At 37.0% G+C, this 21,211-nt stretch overlaps 2 protein-coding genes across 6 annotated transcripts in view; both read left to right on the top strand.

The window, feature by feature from the left end:
• LOC107729105 (ubiquitin carboxyl-terminal hydrolase 2-like) overlaps positions 1–16,492 on the top strand; it is a 28,851-nt gene extending 12,359 nt beyond the window's left edge. For 3 of the 4 annotated variants that reach the window (XM_016539470.1, XM_016539469.1, XM_016539471.1), the window contains exons 4-14: positions 9,573–9,623; positions 10,363–10,486; positions 10,573–10,684; positions 11,112–11,222; positions 11,315–11,379; positions 11,975–12,078; positions 12,169–12,249; positions 12,340–12,418; positions 12,629–12,736; positions 13,527–13,647; positions 15,358–16,492. In XM_016539470.1, the coding sequence (XP_016394956.1) occupies positions 9,573–9,623; positions 10,363–10,486; positions 10,573–10,684; positions 11,112–11,222; positions 11,315–11,379; positions 11,975–12,078; positions 12,169–12,249; positions 12,340–12,418; positions 12,629–12,736; positions 13,527–13,647; positions 15,358–15,433 (1,032 nt within the window). In that variant the 3' untranslated portion in view covers positions 15,434–16,492. The remainder of the gene's footprint in view (positions 1–9,572; positions 9,624–10,362; positions 10,487–10,572; positions 10,685–11,111; positions 11,223–11,314; positions 11,380–11,974; positions 12,079–12,168; positions 12,250–12,339; positions 12,419–12,628; positions 12,737–13,526; positions 13,648–15,357) is intronic. The other variant, XM_016539472.1, reaches the window with a different exon arrangement.
• Positions 16,493–18,224: 1,732 nt separating this feature from the next.
• On the top strand, positions 18,225–19,389 carry LOC107729107 (GTPase IMAP family member 4-like). Of its 2 annotated transcripts, none has more exons than XM_016539477.1 (2): positions 18,225–18,321; positions 18,722–19,389. In XM_016539477.1, exons 1-2 carry the CDS (start codon positions 18,294–18,296, stop codon positions 19,294–19,296), a joined length of 603 nt encoding a protein of 200 aa, XP_016394963.1. In that variant the 5' UTR covers positions 18,225–18,293; the 3' UTR covers positions 19,297–19,389. The 2 variants fall into 2 exon arrangements, with proteins under 2 accessions (XP_016394963.1, XP_016394964.1); XM_016539478.1 differs by lacking the exon at positions 18,225–18,321 and adding an exon at positions 18,326–18,390.
• The last annotated feature ends 1,822 nt before the right edge of the window (positions 19,390–21,211 follow it).

Raw genomic sequence — 21,211 nt, forward strand, 5'->3', positions numbered from 1 at the left:
TCACGATGACTAGGCAGCTCGAAAGAGAGGGGCGAGGTCAGCAGAGCTCATTAACATTTAAAGGGAAATGCTACAAAAACGGCTTGATCTGAAAAGAGCTGTTTTTGACAGGGTAAAAAATATGTTTTTTACACTACCATTGAGAAATTTTAACCAAACTATGTTACAGACTTTTCATTAAGACCCTAAAGAATCATATCAACTTGTGGAAAATGGGCATCCTATGACCCCTTTAAGTTTTTTCTCCAAAGTTTGCAGGCCTGTAACTCCAAAAGTATTAAAGATATCTTAGTGCCCTTTTAGATATTGGGTCTTAACAAACTTTCCCTTTATTTTTAAGGCTCTATATGGTTCAGTTCCAGAGATATTGTAGTTTTAATATGGCTCCAGGAGTAAATCGTTAAATTGTACACATTTAAAGTGGTCAAAAACCAAATGTAGGTCACTTTGAAAAAATATGATACTTCTTTTCTTATAATATTAATAAAACTACAATATCTATGGAGCCGAACAATATAGGGCCTTAAAAATGAAGATGCCAAAAGGGAAGTTTGTTACGACCCAATATCTAAAAGGGCATTAAGATATCTTTAATATATTTTAAGTTACAGGCCTGCAAACTTTGGAGAAAAAACTTGAAAAGTGCTCTTTCCCCATTTTTTAATGGTCACCATTTGCACATAATGCAACAAAGATTGCTAAAGTCAACAGATTTTACTAATAGACCTACCAATCTCTGTATAAAAAATTACATATTGATGCTGCCATCTTTCTGAAGTCATTTTAACCCCCTGTAATTTGGCTCTGAATCTCAGGTGAAAATCGCCATTTTGACCCACCTCTACAAAATAGTGGATTACTCCATAAATATTCATTCATGACATTTAATATTTTGGTTTCATCACTATACATGTTTATCTTTCTTCAGAAAAAATATCAGCAAACATTTGAGCCAAGGACCTCTGGTTGACATGGAATGACCTAGCTGTGATTTTTAGCATCTCCTTAATGATATTTGTACTCAAAATGTATAAAAAGTGCAAAATAAAAAATTTTAGGTCATAAATGAACCATTTATATAAAGATTTTTATATATAATAATCAGTATACATTACAGGGTATACTATGAAGTAAATAGTATGCTAACTATTCTAAACATATCCTAAGCATATCCATATCCGAGTTTTGCCATTGAAGTTATACAGAATGTGTTAAATGTGCCTGTGTTGGATTCACATTGCTTCTAATGATTAATTAAAATGTCTGCTTACATTATGCTAAAAATTATGCTAAAAGAAAAACCCTCTGTGGAATACATTCTGTGGCTATTCTTTTAAATTAGTTGCTGTTTATGTCATTAATTAAGGTACTGCTCAACAAGGGAGCCCAGGCTAAATGAGCAGTAAGGTCTGTCTGACTTTAAAACGATTAGTCGAGACTACATTAGTTTACACCTGAGAGTTCCAGAAACTAATCAGCTCAGCTTTTGTCAACTCAATTTAATTATCACACTAATGCTCCAGATATCCCGGCCTTTTATGCTGTGATAAACCAGGCTACTCTGGACAAATACAAGAATTAGAAGATATGAACTATAATTCAAGGAAGTGGAGTTTACTGAATTGCAATTTTAAAATAATAATGTCCAAGAAATGAAGAGTTCTTCCTTGCTGTCTATAAGGTCAATACAACCTTTTTTTCGTAACTTTTTTTCTTGGAATTTCAATTCATTGTAGTTATGCTTCCTTGCATTCAAATTTAAATTCTATTTCCTTTTTGCTACCTCAACTAAAATTCAATTCTAATTGAGGAATTGAATTTGATTATAAAAATGAAAAAGCATTCTGAATTAAGTTCTGAATGGTGCACAACCCTAAACTACTAACCGGTTACCGTTAAACTGTTAACATGTTTCTAGCTGAATAGATCTAGAAACATGATCTAATCTAATATCTGAATAGCTAACAGATCCAGTGCAGTGGCACAGGTACATTTGAGGGTAACACTATCGGCCACAGTACCACCACAGTAATGCTAGAACACACATTAGGTGTGCAGGATTGCGCACTTGCAGTGCCTTTGCGTACTTGTGTAGTGTATATTTCTGGCCTAATATTTCTGTGTCCTTATTCTGGTTTATCCAAAGTATTTTTGTTGACCAAATCAGTTTTATCAGTGTGAGGAAAAGCACAGGCTGCAACAGGTATACAATTTGCCCCGTCTCCACTACCATTAAACTATTGTGGTTTCCCAGCCAATGGTAGGTTAGTGTTACTGAGAGTCTTTGCATGGCTGGGCCAGCATTAACAGTTTCCCTGCCACAGTCTGACTCTTTCCTTTCAGTGATTTTATTAATGATGCCAGTCTGTCTCAAACAGAGAGACTTTGCACTTCCGTAACCCAGGAGTAAACAATTCCCGTCACATTTTCTACTACCTACTCATTGCGCCAAGATTTTTTAAATAACAGGTCTGTTAGAATGTAGGTTGTTCCACAACATTAACCTAAGTACCCTCTTTTTTTTTTTTTTTTATGTTTTGAAAACTTTTCACTTTTCTGTTTTGATGAGGCTCAAACCTACTGGATACAACCGCCTCCTTTTTTGGGCCCTTTTGGCACTTGATTATTGGCAGTGTATCTCAGAGACCGCTGAGAGTTCAGGACTTCTTATTCTCTTCACAGGAGGTCCTTTAAGAACCCCAGTGAAGTCTCAATTCTACAAAGAACAAAGTGTCCCTCTGATGTTTTCCTGTGTTTAAAGTTGTGTGTATGTTGGCAACTGAGATTTGCAGTGTTAAATTTCACTCACTCTTTCTTTATTAGAGCATCCAAAATTTGTGCTGCTGTTTACATAGCATTTCATAACAGGTCACCTGCTTTTTTTGTTAGGCAAGGCAAGGCAAGTTTATTTATATAGCACATTTCATACACAATGGTAATTCAAAGTGCTTTGCATAAAAGAAATGAAAAAATAATTTAAACAAAATAATCACAACAATAAGACAAGGAATTTAAAACTTTGAAAATGATTTAAAAATTGATTTAAGAGGTTTAAAATGAATTTAAAACAGTTAAGAATAGAAAATTATTATACATAAAATATAGTGCAATCAGTTCGGACATTGCACAGTGCTCATTCAGTAAATGCACAGCTAAACAGATGAGTTTTGAGTCTGCATTTAAATGTGACTAATGTTTTAGCACATCTGATCTCTTCTGGAAGCTGATTCCAACTGCGGGCGCATTAAAATTAAAATTTATAATCGGTGAACATATCTGCTATGTATTTAGGTCCTAGGCCATTGAGTGATTTATAAACGAGTAAAAGTACTTTAAAATCAATCCTAAATATAACTGGAAGCCAGTGTAAGGACCTTTTAAAGAGTCTTTGCACATTTCAGCAGAATCAGCACTTGTATTTTGTATGAAATTTAACTATAGTGGTGCTCTGATGCACATCGAGTCATTTGGCTGAAAGCCAAGATGGATCTCTGGCACTCATTCAAAGTGTCTAATTACACATTTCAAGCAACACTTTAATCCACCCTGTTTCCTTTACCTTTTCACCCTTGTTGTGTTCTGTAGCATGTTGAGGAAATGTTTTCATTTGCTGTTTGCTGTGTACATAAACTTAGTCATAAGACTGGAAGGGTCAGAGTGATCCGTCTCCCTCTCTAAAATGCCACTTCAATAACAGGTCACCCAACTTCCTATTTCTATGTAAACATGGCTTAACATGCTCAACATTCTGTGGTATTCTTTACAATTAAATCAACTTCAGTGAAATATGGTGTGAATAAGACATAGCCAGAAAGAAAAACGTTTCTGCGTCATAAAAAATAGATTCATTGTATTCATTGTAAAGACTAGTCTATCCTCAACATCGTTTTCAGTTGCGTAAATGCAATATAGCGTCTGTCTTGACCTAAAGTCTATAGGACTGTGGGACGCAGAGTGTGGTCTTCAAAAGTGACATTGTTCTCGTAGGTAACTTACATGTATGGAAGAAAAATAATGCCATATGTCTTTGAAACAAAAAAGCACGTTGAATAGCACTAACTGAAAAAATAATTAATGAGAGACTTTGCGCATTGCATTCATATTCTGCTGTTCTGTGGCCACGGATTTGCGGGTCTTGTCTTTTTCGCCTACAGATGACTTGCAGGACCCTGTATGTTATAGTACTAAATTAGTTTTAATCATTTAACCACCACAACGTCTTGTCTCCATTGGCAACACGCACGATTCGTGTGGATTGCAAGTAGCTGAGAGTGCAAGCGGCGATTGCAAGTGACTTCGTGATTTAGTTTATTTTTTCTTGTCTTCACCACCTGGCTACTTGTGTAAAATGTTAAGAGATTCAATTAAAAATAATAATTAATAAATTAAATTAAATAAAAAATAAAAAAAGACTGCAAGTGACGTCACTCGCGGAAGTGCAGGTGTGTGAGAGTGCAAGTCTGAGAGTGCAAGTCTGAAAATGCCAGTGCATGTCTGCAGCCAGACCCTTCTCGCTATTCCTGCAGCTCCCGGATGTGCAATGGCGAATTTTCTGTCGAATTTTAACCACTGAATTTGTGGAAGCGAATTTGGAAAGTGAAATAAAATGGACCGAAATTTGCCTGTCGAATATTATACATTGTATTTTTAAACACATTTAATATTTTGGAAGTGAATTCTGGAAGGTGAATATGAATTATTGAATTTTTAATTATGAAAATGTGTGTGAAATATTTTGAATTGAAATATTCACAGCTTAAATAGACAACTATGTTAAATTTCAGGACCTAAAAATGCAAGCACTGTTAATGCAATGCATTATTTTTTCAGTTCGTGCTATTCAACGTGCTTTTTTGTTTCAAAGACATATGGCATTATTTTTCTTCCATATTCATGCTGCATTACGTGTTTCCAGTATATCCAGAACTGGGTTGCAGCTGATGACATTTGACCCACTGTCTCATAAGAGCATAACAGCCTCAGTCTGTTGTTCTCTTTTGGGGTTTAGTGTGTTTCATACCCTGTTCTAATTTCTCTGCCACTTTTACAGGCAAAGTTTAATGCTTCTCTAATACTGTAGTGAGGAGGGCGACAGCTGAGCTGAGTTGAACATGGAGCCCAGCCCAAAAGTCTAGACATATTGTCCCACTTTTTGTTGCTTTTACCATTGTTGACAGTTGTTCTATTTTCAATCTGATTATAACTTTTTCCTGTCGAAGAACTGTAGCTGTAAGTTAATTCAAATGTATTTGTATAGCACGTTTTACAATACACACTGTTTCAAATCAGCTTCACAGAAAATTATATTGGTAATCTTTATAATATCTTCAGTCGCATGTAGCAGATAGAGCTGGGTGATAATGTAGTTTACATTTTTGCAACGATAAAAAACAATCATGCAGTTGAGTTTGCTACATAGTATATATCTTTTGTCGTGAATGTATACTTGTATACACAATTTCATATATAGCTGTGTGATAATATAGTTTACATTTTGCAACAATATAAACAAAATGTTATTCAGAGCCCAACCAACACTTTGCGGCGTCTTTTCGATGCAAGTAAAGTTGAAACTGATTTAGGGTGTTCCGTTTTAGAGTTGTGAAGGGTTGTTTGAAAGTGGTCCATTTAAAATGAGTAATAAGTCCTTGACGGCCACACGAATATTGTAAATCTCTGTCATTGCGGCGTGTTTAACCCGCTGCCCTCAGTGACATCGGATGCGCGCGCTAGGCTGAGTAGGCTCGTGTGGGCGGGACTGTAGTGAAAAGACATGAATTCGCGTGCTGCCTCCAGCCTGCAATCTGACAACTCCAGCTCGCTGCCCTCACTTTTATTTGAGAACTCTCCTCTGTCTACTTCGACACGTGAGGGAATTCTTCTTTGCATTTGAGAACAACTTTCTTCGTTTATTGTTTTGTGAATAGTGTTTCGATTGTAGCGAGTCGGTCAGCGCGCGATGTGCTGCCTCGCACCGCTGTAGAGGTCGTTTCCTGATCAAGTTGCTTACCTGAAGGACCCTGGAATATTTGATGCGAGAACGTCCATTGTAGCTGTTTCTTAAAGTTGATGTTTATACACCGCAGAAGGATTTTATTGATTATGCCCAGCATGCGACATTCATATACAGTTACAATACCAGAGGAGCCACCTGCGACTGCGTTCCCCCTTCTAAAACAGGACATGCGGAGGAAAAGCTCTACTATGTCCGGCTCCATGCTGGTCTCCACATTCGTTGGACTTCTGATTAATCATGCCAAGGTATGAACACGATTCATAGGCGTATTACGGCAATTTGTATTAACATTTATTCATTTAAACCCACTACTAACGTTATCTGTTTTTATTATTTTACTAATTTCACTACTACTTGTTCATTACATATAGGTAACAATTCTTTTATTACAACAAAAATCGCATTTTAGTCTTTAGTCATTGAATACCACCAGGGTTTGTAGCTCATATATTAACTATTCAAGTACTTTCTAGCATATATTCTAGTTATTGGTCAATTCCAGTTTGATTAGTATTTGTTCAACTAACCAACAAACACGCTAGTCCACTCAATTAGTATTTGTAAAACTGATAACGATCAGAATTAGATAACCAGTAACTATTAGAATACATTGTGGTCATAAGTGAATAGTTTATACCTGAACCACTGACCTTACCAGTACCGATAGCATAGCTACTTAAGACTAATGGGAAATTAAACAGTAGCAAAACAAGTAATAGTATGCAATAAACAAATACTACAAAATAATTGAATACTAGTTACAACTGGAATAAGTACTAGTCAAAACATTGGATTGTAGCAATAAAAATAAGTAATAGTAACATAAAATAGATGCTAGTTAATTTCAAGGGATAAATGATAAAGCATGAATGGGGCTTACTAAGGCCCATTGAATAAGCTTTAAAAAGTAGTTAATGCTGTGATGTCATTAATATTGCACTTACCGCCATCAGTAAGCTCTCTCTAAGTCTTTGTAAGGGATCAGTATTCTGACAGGTCACTGCTTATATAATGCAAATTAATCTTGCATTTGCTTTTGCTGTTTCAGTGCATTTACTTATTCTAACCACCGGCTGCTATGTTATGTTTATGCCGGTGTGCACTTTGAGATAAACTGATGAAGCAGTCTTATCGATGCTATAAAAAAAAAGTTTAGGTTTCGATGAGCGCACCTTTCATTGGGTTTATCAGAAGGCACACTTCATTCTTTTTTGAAGTAAAGCAACATAAATCAACAGCAACCTGCATGCTGCTTGATGAATGACGCATGAGGCAGTTCAGAATGGCTGTTCGTTGTTACGTAATGAGCAGAAATCCCATTAGAGCTCACTCCTGCATTCAGCAGCGCTCTTAAGTCCCGCCCCATGCCACCGGGGCCAGGACTAGGCCTGGTGTACCAACTTTGCCACTGAGCCTTCATTATCTGCTTCACGATTAGTTTCAGCGTCACGGAATGTGCTTCGATATTCATCAGGACACTTATATATTAAATGACCCATATAATTAGCATGTGTAAACAGGATTTTCTTCATGCACCCTCGGAGGTGTGACAAGTATAATGTGATTGTGAAGGACATGGAGTACCAGCAGTGCCTTTATCTTGGTTAGCTGAAACAGGACGGTCCAAATGAAGTGTTTCGTACTAATTTAACACATTGGTACATGGGACAGAAATTTTGGCACAGGAGCTTGAGTATTCCTGGGAAATTAAGGTCTACAAACTGTGTCCGAGTTCAAAAGACTAATTTAAACAGAAGGAAGTTACAAGGAAAACCTCAACCAGCAGACAGCTAAGAGATGTGTGGAATTATTTGGCTGGGAGTGTAGGACAAGAGACAAAGTTGACATAAAACAGAGATGGTATAAACTCTAAACAGTACAACGGGTTCATCTCACAATTTAAGCCAACTACCAGAGCTCTTTAACTAATATTATGTGGGTCAGTGTACGCTGATGACTGAAGGCTGCCAGTCTGGATGTTTTATCTGGGTATTTGCTCCACATTTTCCTCTCACAGCGAGCTGTTATAAAAGCAGGATTAGTCTTCCCTCACCTCTGTAATGGGGAGAATGCTGAACAGAACACCATGACCCACTTCCACATTCAGCCAACAGAGAAATAGAGGGAAAAGAGTGCTATAGAGGAGGATTTGACACATAAAATCACACTATATCAACAACATAAAGGCAAAACCCATATCACGTTATTATATTATGTTCTAATGCTTCATTATACATGGAAATAGTAAATGTTCTTCACCCAGAGTTTACAGCTTTGCCTAGGAACTTTCATCATGACTCCTATCATTCAGGCAGGTGTTGTTAACCTTTAACAGGTTCCTCCAGAGTTTCCAAAGGCACTTTTCATTCTTAGACCAAGTGATGCAAATGTTGTAAACTTATGAGATGGTTATTAGCTGCAGGGTACATGTACTGTACCACTATATTGAGAAGCAACCACAAGCTGCTTTGGCAACAACAACAGCATTGTCTCATTTCACACAGCAGTGGACGTCTGCTCCAGAGTAAATTACAACAACCTAAAATAGACCTACTTTGTACAAATGTTTTCTTGACATGCAGCAGGACATGTATCCCTCATTTGACGTTCATATTGATTTCTCAGTTTTAGTACAGTATGATGTAGGACGTTGCAGATGTCCGGATGGCCACGTTTGCATATGGTGTCTTGGTTTAGTGCCTGTAAAAATCCTGTGGCCGTCAGAGATGGCTGCCGGGATCAGTGTTGCCGTGACGATAAAAAATCAGCCAATGAGCGGACATCCCATGTGAAAGGATGCTATTTTTGGCAGCGTTGATATTACTCTGCAGAGTAGGACAAACTAGGCTGTTGAGCCTGTTCCCGTGAAATGAGCGTTCAACAAGCATTTTCCATGGAAGCGTGGATTTAGATAATACCCAGTTAATGAGTTTGTTAAACATTCCTGGTGTGATATATACTGCCGTGAACTGTTTGTTCCCCAAATATTGACTGCTGTGCCACTGAGGCGGTCGGGACAAATGTGGTCAGTGTGAACATCCTGGCCAGCACCAGGTAAGTTTGTCAGAGTTCCAGCACCTGGCAGATCACGTTTCCCCTCCCATGCTTTGGCACGACAGAAAACATGGTGTCAGATTACTGGCCGGTCCGCTTTAGCGCACTCTAGCACCTCTACTAAAAAACTGATTATATGGAAACATAGATCTCCGTTTCCTGGAACGACTTGACTTGAGGTGCAGTCACATTTAATGAAGCTGGCTGGAATTTCGAAATCCAGTCATGTCAGTTTTGTTTGAGGGCAAAAAAGTTCCCCACAGAGATTTTATTAGTGTTTAAGTTGGTCATCTAAATTAGCCACATTGACCAACAGAATGATCTGAAAGTCTTATATGTGTGAGCTACTATTGACAGTGAACCTTTTTTGCCCTGCTAAATTTCAGCTAATTTGACCGCACCTTATGAGAGCAACATTTCAGTCCATTTGATAATGTATGATTAGTCGCTGACATCTAGCCTATGACCTGTGGTAACATTTCATCTCCTCTCTGTTTTTCAGAACTCAAAGAGTGCCCAGGGCCTGGTGGGGCTTCGTAATCTTGGAAACACAGTAAGTGTTTTTAAATGGGATGAACTAGCTGCTCTTATAGGTGAAGTGTGTACTTGTTTTCAGAAGGAATTTTTGTCCATTTTTGGCTCAAAACTTGAGCTGGACTACCTGTTTCTCCAACGGTGGGAGATGTGGTGGTTCTGCTGATTCAGAAATGACACTTCACCTCTAGAATTTGATTCCCATGTTCACACATACCAGGCAAATCAATAAAAAAAAAATTTTCATATCGATTTCACATTCCTCCGTCTGTTTCCATTTGGCAAGATTATTTTTCATGTCTCTTCACTCTCGCACTCACTTAACTTGCTTTTGCCAAGCAACAGTATGTGTACAGTCCAAAAATAAACTCTTACACATCGCAGTCCAGTCTGCTGCGTTGAAACTCAAGACTATGTGTCACTTGTTATCTGGCTACCTTTGCTTTTCTGATTTCTGCTTAGTGATCATATACACAGTGTCATATTTGTAGATAGATATTTATATAAATTAAATGTATGTAGTACATTTTGTCAAAAAAATAGCATTTTATTTAATCATATAAAAATAATGTGTTTTATCATGCTCATTGCTCTTTTTGTCTATTTAGTGTTTAATTTGGGAGCTTAAAAAATAAAAATTTATATTTTATTAAATAATCACTGTGTCATGTAATTCATTCAAATTTTTTTATCAATTACCAGCCCAAAATATAGCTCTAAATATTTCTCTTCCTTTATCTCTCTCTTTCCCTCGCTAGTGTTTTATGAACTCCATCCTCCAGTGTCTTAGCAACACACAGAGCCTGCGAGACTACTGTCTTCACAACTCCCACTGCCGAGACCTCAACAACAACAGCCGCACAAACACTGCTCTCATGGAAGGTGAGTGCGCTCGCCACCACACAACTCCTGCAGGTTTCACAGCGGTCACTAACCTTACTGAAAGCCTCTCTTTGTCGTGACTTCAGAGTTTGCCAAGCTTATCCAGACAATGTGGACTTCTTCAAGCAGTGAAGCCGTCAGTCCCTCTGAGTTCAAAACACAGATTCAGAGATACGCCCCCCGATTTGTGGGCTACAAGTAAGCCTCAGCCTACACAGTTTTATTCTGTTCAAAGTGGCCATCTTAGTATCATAGCAGCAGGTTTTACACAGACAAGCACCTCTCACAATACATTTTTTAAATTTAGAAAATATAAAAATTATGCATTTACAATAAATCAATAGTATATTGGTTTTAATCTGTCGCTATTGGTTTTCAATTGTAAATTAAAATCTTGTAGTGCCTAATTTCACTTTCAGCATTTATATCCAATCAATTTTTTTTGTGACAAAATAGTATAAAATTTTAATTGAATATTTATCAGCTTATCAGCAAAATATGAATATAGTTGCTTGATTATCAGTAAAAATCAAATGTCTTACTAATGTAATGTAGTTCACTTTATGTTTATCAGTAGCTGGCTGTAGTTGTGTTATGTATTAAGATGTTTATGTTCTCTCTCCAGTCAACAGGATGCTCAGGAGTTTCTACGTTTCCTGCTAGACGGCCTGCACAACGAAGTGAACAGGGTCACGGTCCGGCCGCGGGGAAACATGGAAGACTTTGATCACTTGCCGTAAGCGTACTGTCCTTATTTTCCTCAGTGTGGAAAAATGACATGTTGTGAGTGTGATTTCATGATTTATATCTCTTGTTAATTTTCTGTAGTGATGAGGAAAAAGGGAAAAAGATGTGGGCTAAGTACTTAGAGAGAGAAGACAGCAAAATCGTAGGTATGTGTACACTACAGCAGTGTTATTTTAGTATTATTTATATATCAAAGATTATTTTTATATTTTAATTTTGTTTTTATTTAACGTTTTAGTCATTTTGCCTTTATTAATGTTATTTAAGTTTTTATTTTATTTGTTTTTTTGTATGTTTAATACTTGAACTTAAACCAAGGCAACATTTCCAGTTTTCATACAAGTTTTTAAAGTTTTTCATGCAGTATTTGGTTACACTTCATTTTAAGGTGTCTTTGTTACCGTGTAATTATAAATTTTATACATGTAATTATACATGTTTACATTTAATATTACATTACTGAGTAATATTAATTAACTACATGTACTTGTACTATATGCTTAGGGCTAGGATTTGGGTTTTCGGGCATGTAATTATGCATAATTTATTGTTATTATAATAGTAAGTACATGTAACAAGGACACCGTAAAATAAAGTGTTACCCAATATTTATACTTTATTTTATTTCAGCATTATTTCGAATAACAAAAATGATTTTAAATAGTATATCTCAAAGAGCTGTGGGTTATCATTGTGCTCCATTACAAAGCATAATTCTGCCTTGTCTCTCTCTGTCCTCAGATCTGTTCGTAGGCCAGCTGAAGAGCTCTTTGACCTGCAGTGAATGTGGCTATTGTTCCACTGTGTTCGATCCCTTCTGGGATCTTTCCTTACCTATCGCCAAGGTTTGTTCATTGACATGTGAATGTACATGCAGGCTTTATAATGCACACTTTGGAGAAATGAGTGGGTGTTAATGGTGTTCCTCTGCCTAGAAGGGCTATGGAGAGGTGAGTCTAATGGACTGCATGCGGCTGTTTACTAAAGAAGACGTGCTGGATGGGGACGAGAAGCCGGTAATTCATTTAATTCATTCCTAGCATTTTAATAATGTGGAAATTTACATTTACTGAAACATCTAATCGTTCCTCTGTTTTTTCATCCAGACATGTTACAGGTGCAAAGCCAGAAGACGATGTACGAAGAAATTTACAGTTCAGAAGTTTCCTAAAATTCTAGTTCTTCGTATCCTTTTCTAATGCTGTCTGATCTGTTCGTGATGTCACTCGGGGCATCGGTGCGTTTGTTGACTGTAAGCACAGATAAGATCGGGACGCTGTTTGTGTGTGCAGGAATGTGCTGATGGGTTAGGTTAGGTTGAAGCGTGAAGTGACAGGTCTCTCTGAGGTCAGCAGTGTGCCGAGTCTCTTCTCCTTAACTGCTTCACTTGTTCAGATCTGAAGCGCTTCTCTGAAGCCCGCGTCAGAACCAGCAAACTGTCCACTTTTGTCAACTTCTCAATGAAAGACCTGGACCTCAGGGAGTTCGCCTCTGACAGAAGCAGTGAGTAAAGACAGACCAAGAATCTGCCATTTCAGTCCTAGAGTGAATGTGCAGCTGCACTCGGCATGAAATGTTATAGATCTTATTGTGAATGATTTTGTTTAAAAAATGTTTGATGTAATTTTTAATTAAAATGTGATAACTGGATCGTCTGGTAAAACGTCTATCTGGTACTTAGTCCACTTAAATCTTTCTTAAATTCAGATCTGCCTCCATCTAATCAACAGGTATGTCACAATATGTTTCATAGTGATTTTATCATGGAAAATTACTTTACAGCCTAGAACGTGATATCATATCCTGTAGCAGTAAGGGTCTAGGAGTTTTGTTTTAAATAAATAATTATTTTCACTTTATAAATAATAGTTTAAAAAATATTTGATTCAATGCAAGGTCACAAAAGTCTTAAATATTACAGCAGAATTTTTTTATATCATTTTAGGAGGTCTTAAATTTGGGGATAGAGAAGCCGTAATTGTGGAGAAGCGGCTCCATGTGATTATTAATAGTCAAAACGTGGTTGTTTTGCTCACAGTTTCAGAGCAGTTAACAGTCAAATAATACCATGCATTTATGTCGAGTGACTGCTTAGTCATCTACTGTTAATGAATGATGAAAATGTTTACTTTATGGTGTTTACATTGTAATGGGTGGTGATGTATTTTGGGCCTTGTTATAATTTAAAGTAACGCATTTGTTTTCTGGATATTATTGGTATTTGGTTACACAATAAACTACTGTATCTTGCATTTATTTCCAGCCTGACTATCTGTGTATCTTTCCGTTTCAGGTAGTGCAGTATATACCTTGTATGCAGTGTCCAATCACTCAGGCACGACTATGGGAGGCCACTACACAGCGTACTGTTGCAATCCTAAAAACGGGGAATGGTACACATATAACGACTCCAGGTACTTGCTTTACTTCCCCTCCTGCTCTTTCTTTCCTTTTGCATGACTGTAGACTACCAGTAGATTTCCCAAAGGTATATAGCATACATTAGCTTTCAGGGAAAGCTTTCAGCTCCATTTCACCTGCTAGCTGCTGTGATTTTCCTGTATCCCATCCTCCTCCACCTCCTCCCTCACTCCTGCTCCTTCACCTCCCTCCCACTCACGCTTCCTTAAAAATGCTTCCAATCCCACATCTTTAACTGTTAATCTCACACACATTCTACTAATACTATTTTGGCTGAATAATTGGATGATATTTGGCCATGTTAATGCTATATAATATTTTAATTTATTACAAATTATATTAAAAGCTTCACAATTAAAGTTGAAGTTGAATTGTATTGCATGGTACGGCACGGCACGGTTCACTTTTGGGCGGGGTTTTCCACTAGGTACAGTACCTGGTACTTTTTTCAGTACCACCAGCGAACCGTACCGTTACCAAAACGTGACGTCAAAAAAAGCGCCAAAAAATTTAAAACATGTTTAGGGCCCTATAAACTGTTTTATTTTTTTCTCACCTTCTGTTTTGATACCAAATTGTGTTTAAGCATGTCTAATTATTTGAATGCATAAAAACTTAATTTATTAAAATGTATTTTTACAATAGCCTATATATAAAAAAAATTCCCCTCAGAAATTCTGTTTTGTATTTACATTTTTCTGCTTATCAATTGAGGGCATAAAACATTAATTTAATTAATCTTTTAACCAAATGAAAAGTAAATAAATTGTATTTTTGGCAAACGAAGGTGATTTACTATTAACATTAAAACATGAAAGAAATATTGTGTAAATATTCCTTAATAAAATTTACTTTTAATAATTTTAGTAGTAGTATTACGTACATTCTACTGAACAACAATAATATATTTCAGGCACAATAATGTCTTCAAGTTAAACCAAATGTTTTGACGTCGGGTTGCCGTGAATACCTTTAAATTTCTGTGTACATATGATATGACGATAGTTTCTCTCAAATGAAAGGTCAAATGCTCATGAAGTGACTCAGAGCCGTTCTAGAGATTGTTTATGTTCATGTAGGCCTACTCATTAAGTGAGACGGCAGACGCTGATAATCACTGCGAGCATCGCGCTTCAGTATGTGTGTAGTAAACGAAACGCTCGTCTGCACCATTTATTCACACAGAACATGCACGATTCATATTTAAATGTTCTTTTTGTTGCTTAATATTTACAGATACTAGTCCGTATTGCGATTTGATTTAAGTGTAATGTAATGGGGAAGTCGTGGCCTAATGGTTAGAGAGTCGGACTCGTAACCCAAAGGTTGTGGGTTCGAGTCTCGTACCGGCAGGGGTGTGAGGTGGGGTTCCGAGTATGGGTCGCCATACTTGGCCACATGTCACTTCACTTCACTAATGACCTACTTTTGATTAATTCACCCAGACTTTGACAAATTCCATGACATTCCGCGTTATACAGTAGATTCAATTTTTATGACTGGATTCCGCAATTCCGTCCGTGTTTTCTACACCTGACCATCTGCACTTAGAAATGCAGATTCTTTAATTTTTTTTATTCGTTTCCCATCATGTTACATTTTTTTGAGATGTTAAAACTATATTTTCAGTTAGATTTTTATTCCCAGATTTTCAATACAAATTTGATGGTTAACAAATATTAAGTGTGGATTTCTTCTTCCAGAGTCACGCCAATGTCCGCCAGCCAAGTTCGCAGCAGTGACGCCTACGTGTTGTTCTACGAGCGGGCGGGACTCTGAAGATGTACTGTGGACTCGAAGCCTTTGGGCTGAAGACACATTACACACTATGCTGCTTCCTTTGGGCCGTCATGGAGAATGAACATCGCTCTCTGCTGGCCACCAGTAGAAGCGCATACAATGCCCTCTCACGCTCCACCACTGTGTTCAAGAGGTCCTCCCGCCTCTGTGTGTACGAGTGTGTGTGTGTGTGTGTCAGGGCAGCACGTCATCAGGCAATAACCCAAGTGGCTCCGACTCAGACGTCTCTCTATGCACTGCAACCAAACTCTCATCCCAATGCGCCTTCCTCTCGATCAAGAACGCCTCAATATTAAAAACTTGGTTTCACTTGATTTTTGTTTTGGATTTTCTTCATGATTTTTTTAAAATTATATGTCCTTCCAGATATCCTGGGAGATGAACCGGTTGGAGTACACTGTTACAGTACACCTTGTTCTTTTCATCACCTCTTCCACCATCTTTCGTCCCGTTTACCCCCACCCATCATCTTTTCTGTGTATGCTTTGTTCTCTCCTCCACTTTCTGAGGGAGTCACGGGAGTTTGTTGTGAAAGAGCTGTTGTGGTGAGAGAATGGCGTGTGGCGTGACTTTTATTCAGTGTGGCTGCTACTGATCTTTGAAATGCTGTGAATGGAAATGTGGTCGGAAGGATAGGATGGGAGGAGAGATGATGCTGACAGTATATGGATCCTTGATCTCATGCCATTGAACAACATGGAAAGAATGTTTTGCAAAAGAAAATCTGTATATTTTTATATGTGATGCAATATAGAGAATGTACTATATACAGTGGTGCTGAAAATGACCCACTACTGTTGTCAGTTAATTTAACAGAGGTAAGAGAACGGCATCTATTTATGCTTACAGGTCAGGAGACGATGTGATACGAGTCACATGATGGCAGTCAAAGTAAAAATATATATGTATGAATAAATTTTAGAAGAATGAACTGTTACAATCCTTTGTGTTTTGTCAGCTGTCATATGAATGAAAAGATTACAAAATAGGGCTTGACAAATTAGTGTTTATTTGCTATTAAATATTATATGAAAACTGTTTTATTTGCCATTTTTATAACCATGTTATCAAAACTTAGGACACTCTGGATTGTGTGTGTGTGTGAATAGGTAACATTTTACAACAAGGTAATATTAGGTCCATTTGTTAACTAAATTTAATGCATTAACCAACAATGAGCAATACATTGTTACAGCATTTATTGTTTGTTAATGTTAGTTAATAAAAATACAGATGTTCATTGTTCGACTATACTAGCTCAGGTCCATTAAATAACATTAACCGATACAATTTTTAATATTAATAATATAAATCAACATTAACTAAGATTAATAAATTCTTTTAGAAGTATTTTTCATAGTTAGTTTATGTGGTAACAAGAGTTGAGAATTTAGCCTAAATGATGCTGAGTGATCTCAGTAGTGGTTAAAGGTGCTGTATGTAGGATTGACACCGAGTGGTTGAACTAGGTATTGCAGTCCAAATTCAAAATATTGGAGAGTTTTTTTTTTTCACCCGGCCCCTCCTCCGACAACAACAGGAACGAGCGCACTTGACGATGAATTAAATTAAATACGCTGTGTTTCCCGCCAACTGGCAACCCGGGGTCGAGAAATACAATTGGGTAAACTGGCAGTGTGCGGGTTTCACAAACCAAAACAGAGACCTGACATTCCGGCCTGGAACGCACATTTTCAAAGGAGAATGACTAGCATTGTTTTTCAGATAAACAAGTATGTTAACTTAGCATGTTTCTTAAATATCTGCAAACATATTATGGTATTGTTATGCTTTAGTAGAGTCAAAAACTTGCATACAGCACCTATAACTAGTTTGAGAGTAAATATTGGTTTGCATTTACTGTTAAACTTCAAAATGTAACCTTAAATTCATTTAGTCTTGAAATGGGTCATGTGAATTAAATATTTTTACTTTTATGGTATTTATTAATATTCATAATTATCATTTTTAGTTTTAATTTTCATTTTTAGGTTTTAGTAATTTAGGTTATTTTTATTTTTTAGATTTTAATTTTTTTCAGTTTTAGTTTTAATTTTTGTATTAATTTTTGTAACTTATTTCATTCAGTTGCCAAGGCAACAGTTGTCTCTCTTTTTTTTTTTTAAGTTTTCCCATCTAACATTTAGAATTTATTTCAGATTTATTTCAATTAAAATAGTTTAGTTTAGTTAACCATAACAACACTAGTCAAAAGGGAATAACATTATTTATTTACTTGTCTTCTGTCCATGCTTCCATTTTTATGTACAAAATGTGAGAGACAGCTAAATACAGTTTCTAGTAATAGAAATCTTCATATTTCTAACACAATGACTTGAACAGATTAAGTAAAAATGATGACACTGCTGCAGTTGTTGAACACAGTCAATAAGTCCAAGACCTCTGAGGCAGGGCAGACCAAAATCAATATTTTTGAGGTATGTGTGGGAAAAATAAATTACTTTTATATTAGATAAAAGCTTACATAACTTATCTAATAACTATACCTTTAGAACACGGGATTTGTGCCTTTATTGCTTCACAAAAAAAGTGATAAGACCCAAGTTTGTACCCCATCTGTGGAAACTACCACACAGCCTTCTGAATCCGTATTAGGCCTTTAGTTTTATAACTAAACTGACCTGATTGACCCTTCCCTGTCGAAACATATGCGTCACAATGTAAATGACTTCCACAGAACTAAGAAGTGAACTTTGAAACATAGAAAAGTTTATTGTGTGTTAAACAGTTAAACAAGCAGTTAAGCGGATACATGTGACAAAGTAAAGAGTGGCTTACTGGGAAGGAGGATTGCGGAATGGGCTGAAACATTTGAAGAATGGCAGTGAGCACTGAGACATCATATGGTAAGTTAATGGACACTTCAGATACTGCATATTTGAACTCAATCAGTGTGTTCTATGACTTTTGACAAGGTAGGTGGGGTTAAAAATAAAGCCTTATGACCAGTGTTGGGAGTAACGCATTACAAAAGTAATAATATTACAGTAGTATATTACGTTTTGCTGTAACGCAGTAATATAACGCATTACTAATAAAATTTGGGTAATATTATTACTCGTTACAATCTCAGTAACGCAAGTTACAACAACATATTACTAACACCGCAAAACAGCACCAGAGAAAAAATTCTGCGGGTAAAATAGTTTGTCTATATTTCATTAATATGAACCTGTTTGGTCTGCTTATTTTGAGCATCTGAACCTTATACCTTTGATTTGACTGTCTTGTCTGGGTCTTGGTTAGTCAATCCAGAGGGTGGTTCTCTGATGGGACTCGTGCTGCTGGGTCGAAGACACGCTGGTAAGAGCTCATTGGGAGACCTCATCCTTGGACGCAGGGAGTTTGAGCCCGGGAAGAAGACGACACGGTGTGTGAGGAGATTTGGCTGGGTGGACGGCGTGAGGCTTGCTGTAGTGGACACTCCAGGATGGAGTCTCTTTGGTTTGGCTGATGCCAGACTGGTGAAACAGGAGATCCTGCGCAGTGTGATGTTGGCCCCTCCTGGCCAATATCTCATATTTCTCCTCGTTATCCCAGTGGACTCTTTCAGCAAGCGGGACGGACGCGCTATGGAGAAATATCTGGGTATTCTTGGGGACATGGTGTGGTCACACACTCTGGTGCTCTTCACGTGGGGCGATGAGTTAAGAGGCAGCACTATTGAAAAGCACATTCAAGAGAACGGTGAACCTTTGCAGGAGATCCTGAGGAAGTGTGGCCACCGGTACCATGTTGTGAACAATAAATGTCCAGAAGACTTTAATCAGGTCACTGAGCTGCTTAACATTTTAAAGCAAATGTGTGCCAGGACTGGCTGAACATAGAATGGACCTGTGTTTAGGCCTATGTAATGTAATATTTGTAGGTTTATTTTTGAGCTTTTCATTCTTTATGTTTCCATTTCATATAGATATGACTGATGCTAAAAAGATGTTTACAGTGACATTTAGAGGAATGTAATATTTGTTAAAGTGCAATTTTTTATCTTGTGCAGGCCAATATGGCAGTTATTAATTAGACTTTTTTTAACCTTAAAATAACAGTTTCAAAATCATTCTGATGGTTTACTGACTTATAATACGACAACCCTAAACCTACCCTTACAGTAATGCAAATACAGTAATTATGTGTTATATTCGCGGTTGTGGCTAGAAGGCTACAGCTACAGGAAACCAACAATAAAAAAAAAAATTCTACCTATTAAGATTGTGTTTTATTAAAGTCTTCACCTACCCCAACCCTAAACCTACCCTTGCAGTAAGATGCATTAAATATTGTTATTCAGCATGAGAAAAAGGACGCAATGTTGATGTGCGCATGCGCAGTAAACCCTGGTAGGACAATCTCACAGGTAGGATAAAATGTCAGGACACTGGACGAGAATACTTCATTAGAGCCACAGAAAGACAAACGTTTGCTGAAAAATGCACAAAACAATCTTCCATATATAATGTGATTTTAATGGAAAACTTATGTGAGTGGCGCTCTGTGGCCCGGCGAGATTTTGAACAGTGTAGGCTACTGTGCAACCCCCTTAAAGGTGACATGAAAATCGGACTTTTCCAGGTTTTAAGTGCTATAATCAGGTCCCTGCTGCATCTACCAACCAAGGAAACGTGAAAAAGATTAACCCAGTAACTTTGTTTTGGGAAGCCTTTTTCTGCAAGCTTCTGAGAAAACTAGCGATTTCGCTGCCTTGGTGACGTGGCAAAGGGATCTCATTATAATATTACAGCCCCTTAATCTGTAAGTTTACACCCATGGCGCAGTTATTGTGTTTTCACAAGCGACAACGATGTACCAGCTCTAATGCCATGGCAAAAGTTTGAGCAAAACATGCTAAGTTTTTGTAACTCGTGTGTGTTTTTTAACGTACACTTGTGTGTGAATAAGAACTTAGATTAGTACTTACATGCTGTGACAGCCGCTTCCTGTCCGTGTGCTTCGGATGTGTGCACTCAGAAAACCGTATATCAGAAGTTTGGCTGGATTAGCCTCTTAATTGACCCTTGTCAAACTACAGGCCATCTGCAGGGTCAGGACCTGAAATAAATGCATTTAGTAGTAGTTCGCCCTCAATTATGGCAACACATGCGCATTGGCTGGTCTAAGCTAAAAAATAAGCTTTAAGGTTATTTGAGCATGAAAAACATTTATGAGACAGTTCTTGTCAGAATTAATTTGTGATTTCAAATATGAAATTTAACCAGAGGCGGACAAAGTACACAACTCCATTACTTAAGTGAAAGTACAGATACTGCTGGTCAAATATTACTCCATTACAAGTAAAAGTTGTAAAGAAGTACTTGCTTTTAAAAGTACTTAAGTACCAAAAGTAAATTTCCTTTTTTATGTCAATGCACTGTTTTATTATTGTTGTAATTATTATTTGTTATGTTTATGCTTAAAACAAAAAGAAAATATTTGTTAAATTACGTTTATTTTTCTTGGTGCATTAGTAAATCATATGAAGAGTTTATTTGCAAAAACAGAAGTCAGTTTTCATTTTTTGTTATGTTGCTGCCTTATGTTAAACTGCTTTAAAGTACTTTTTTTCCCACATCAATCTACATTCCATACACCATATTGACAAAGCAAAAACAGAATTGCCACAACTTCGTACATTTATTAAAAATAAAAAAACTGAAATAAGTACATTGCGTAAGTATTTAGTATTAACTAAATATTTAGCGGAAGCACCTTTACAGCCTCAAGTATTTTTTTTTTTTTTTT

This window comes from Sinocyclocheilus rhinocerous, unplaced genomic scaffold, assembly GCF_001515625.1.
Source record: "Sinocyclocheilus rhinocerous isolate Xijiao unplaced genomic scaffold, SAMN03320098_v1.1 scaffold1870, whole genome shotgun sequence".
NCBI lineage: Eukaryota > Metazoa > Chordata > Actinopteri > Cypriniformes > Cyprinidae > Sinocyclocheilus > Sinocyclocheilus rhinocerous.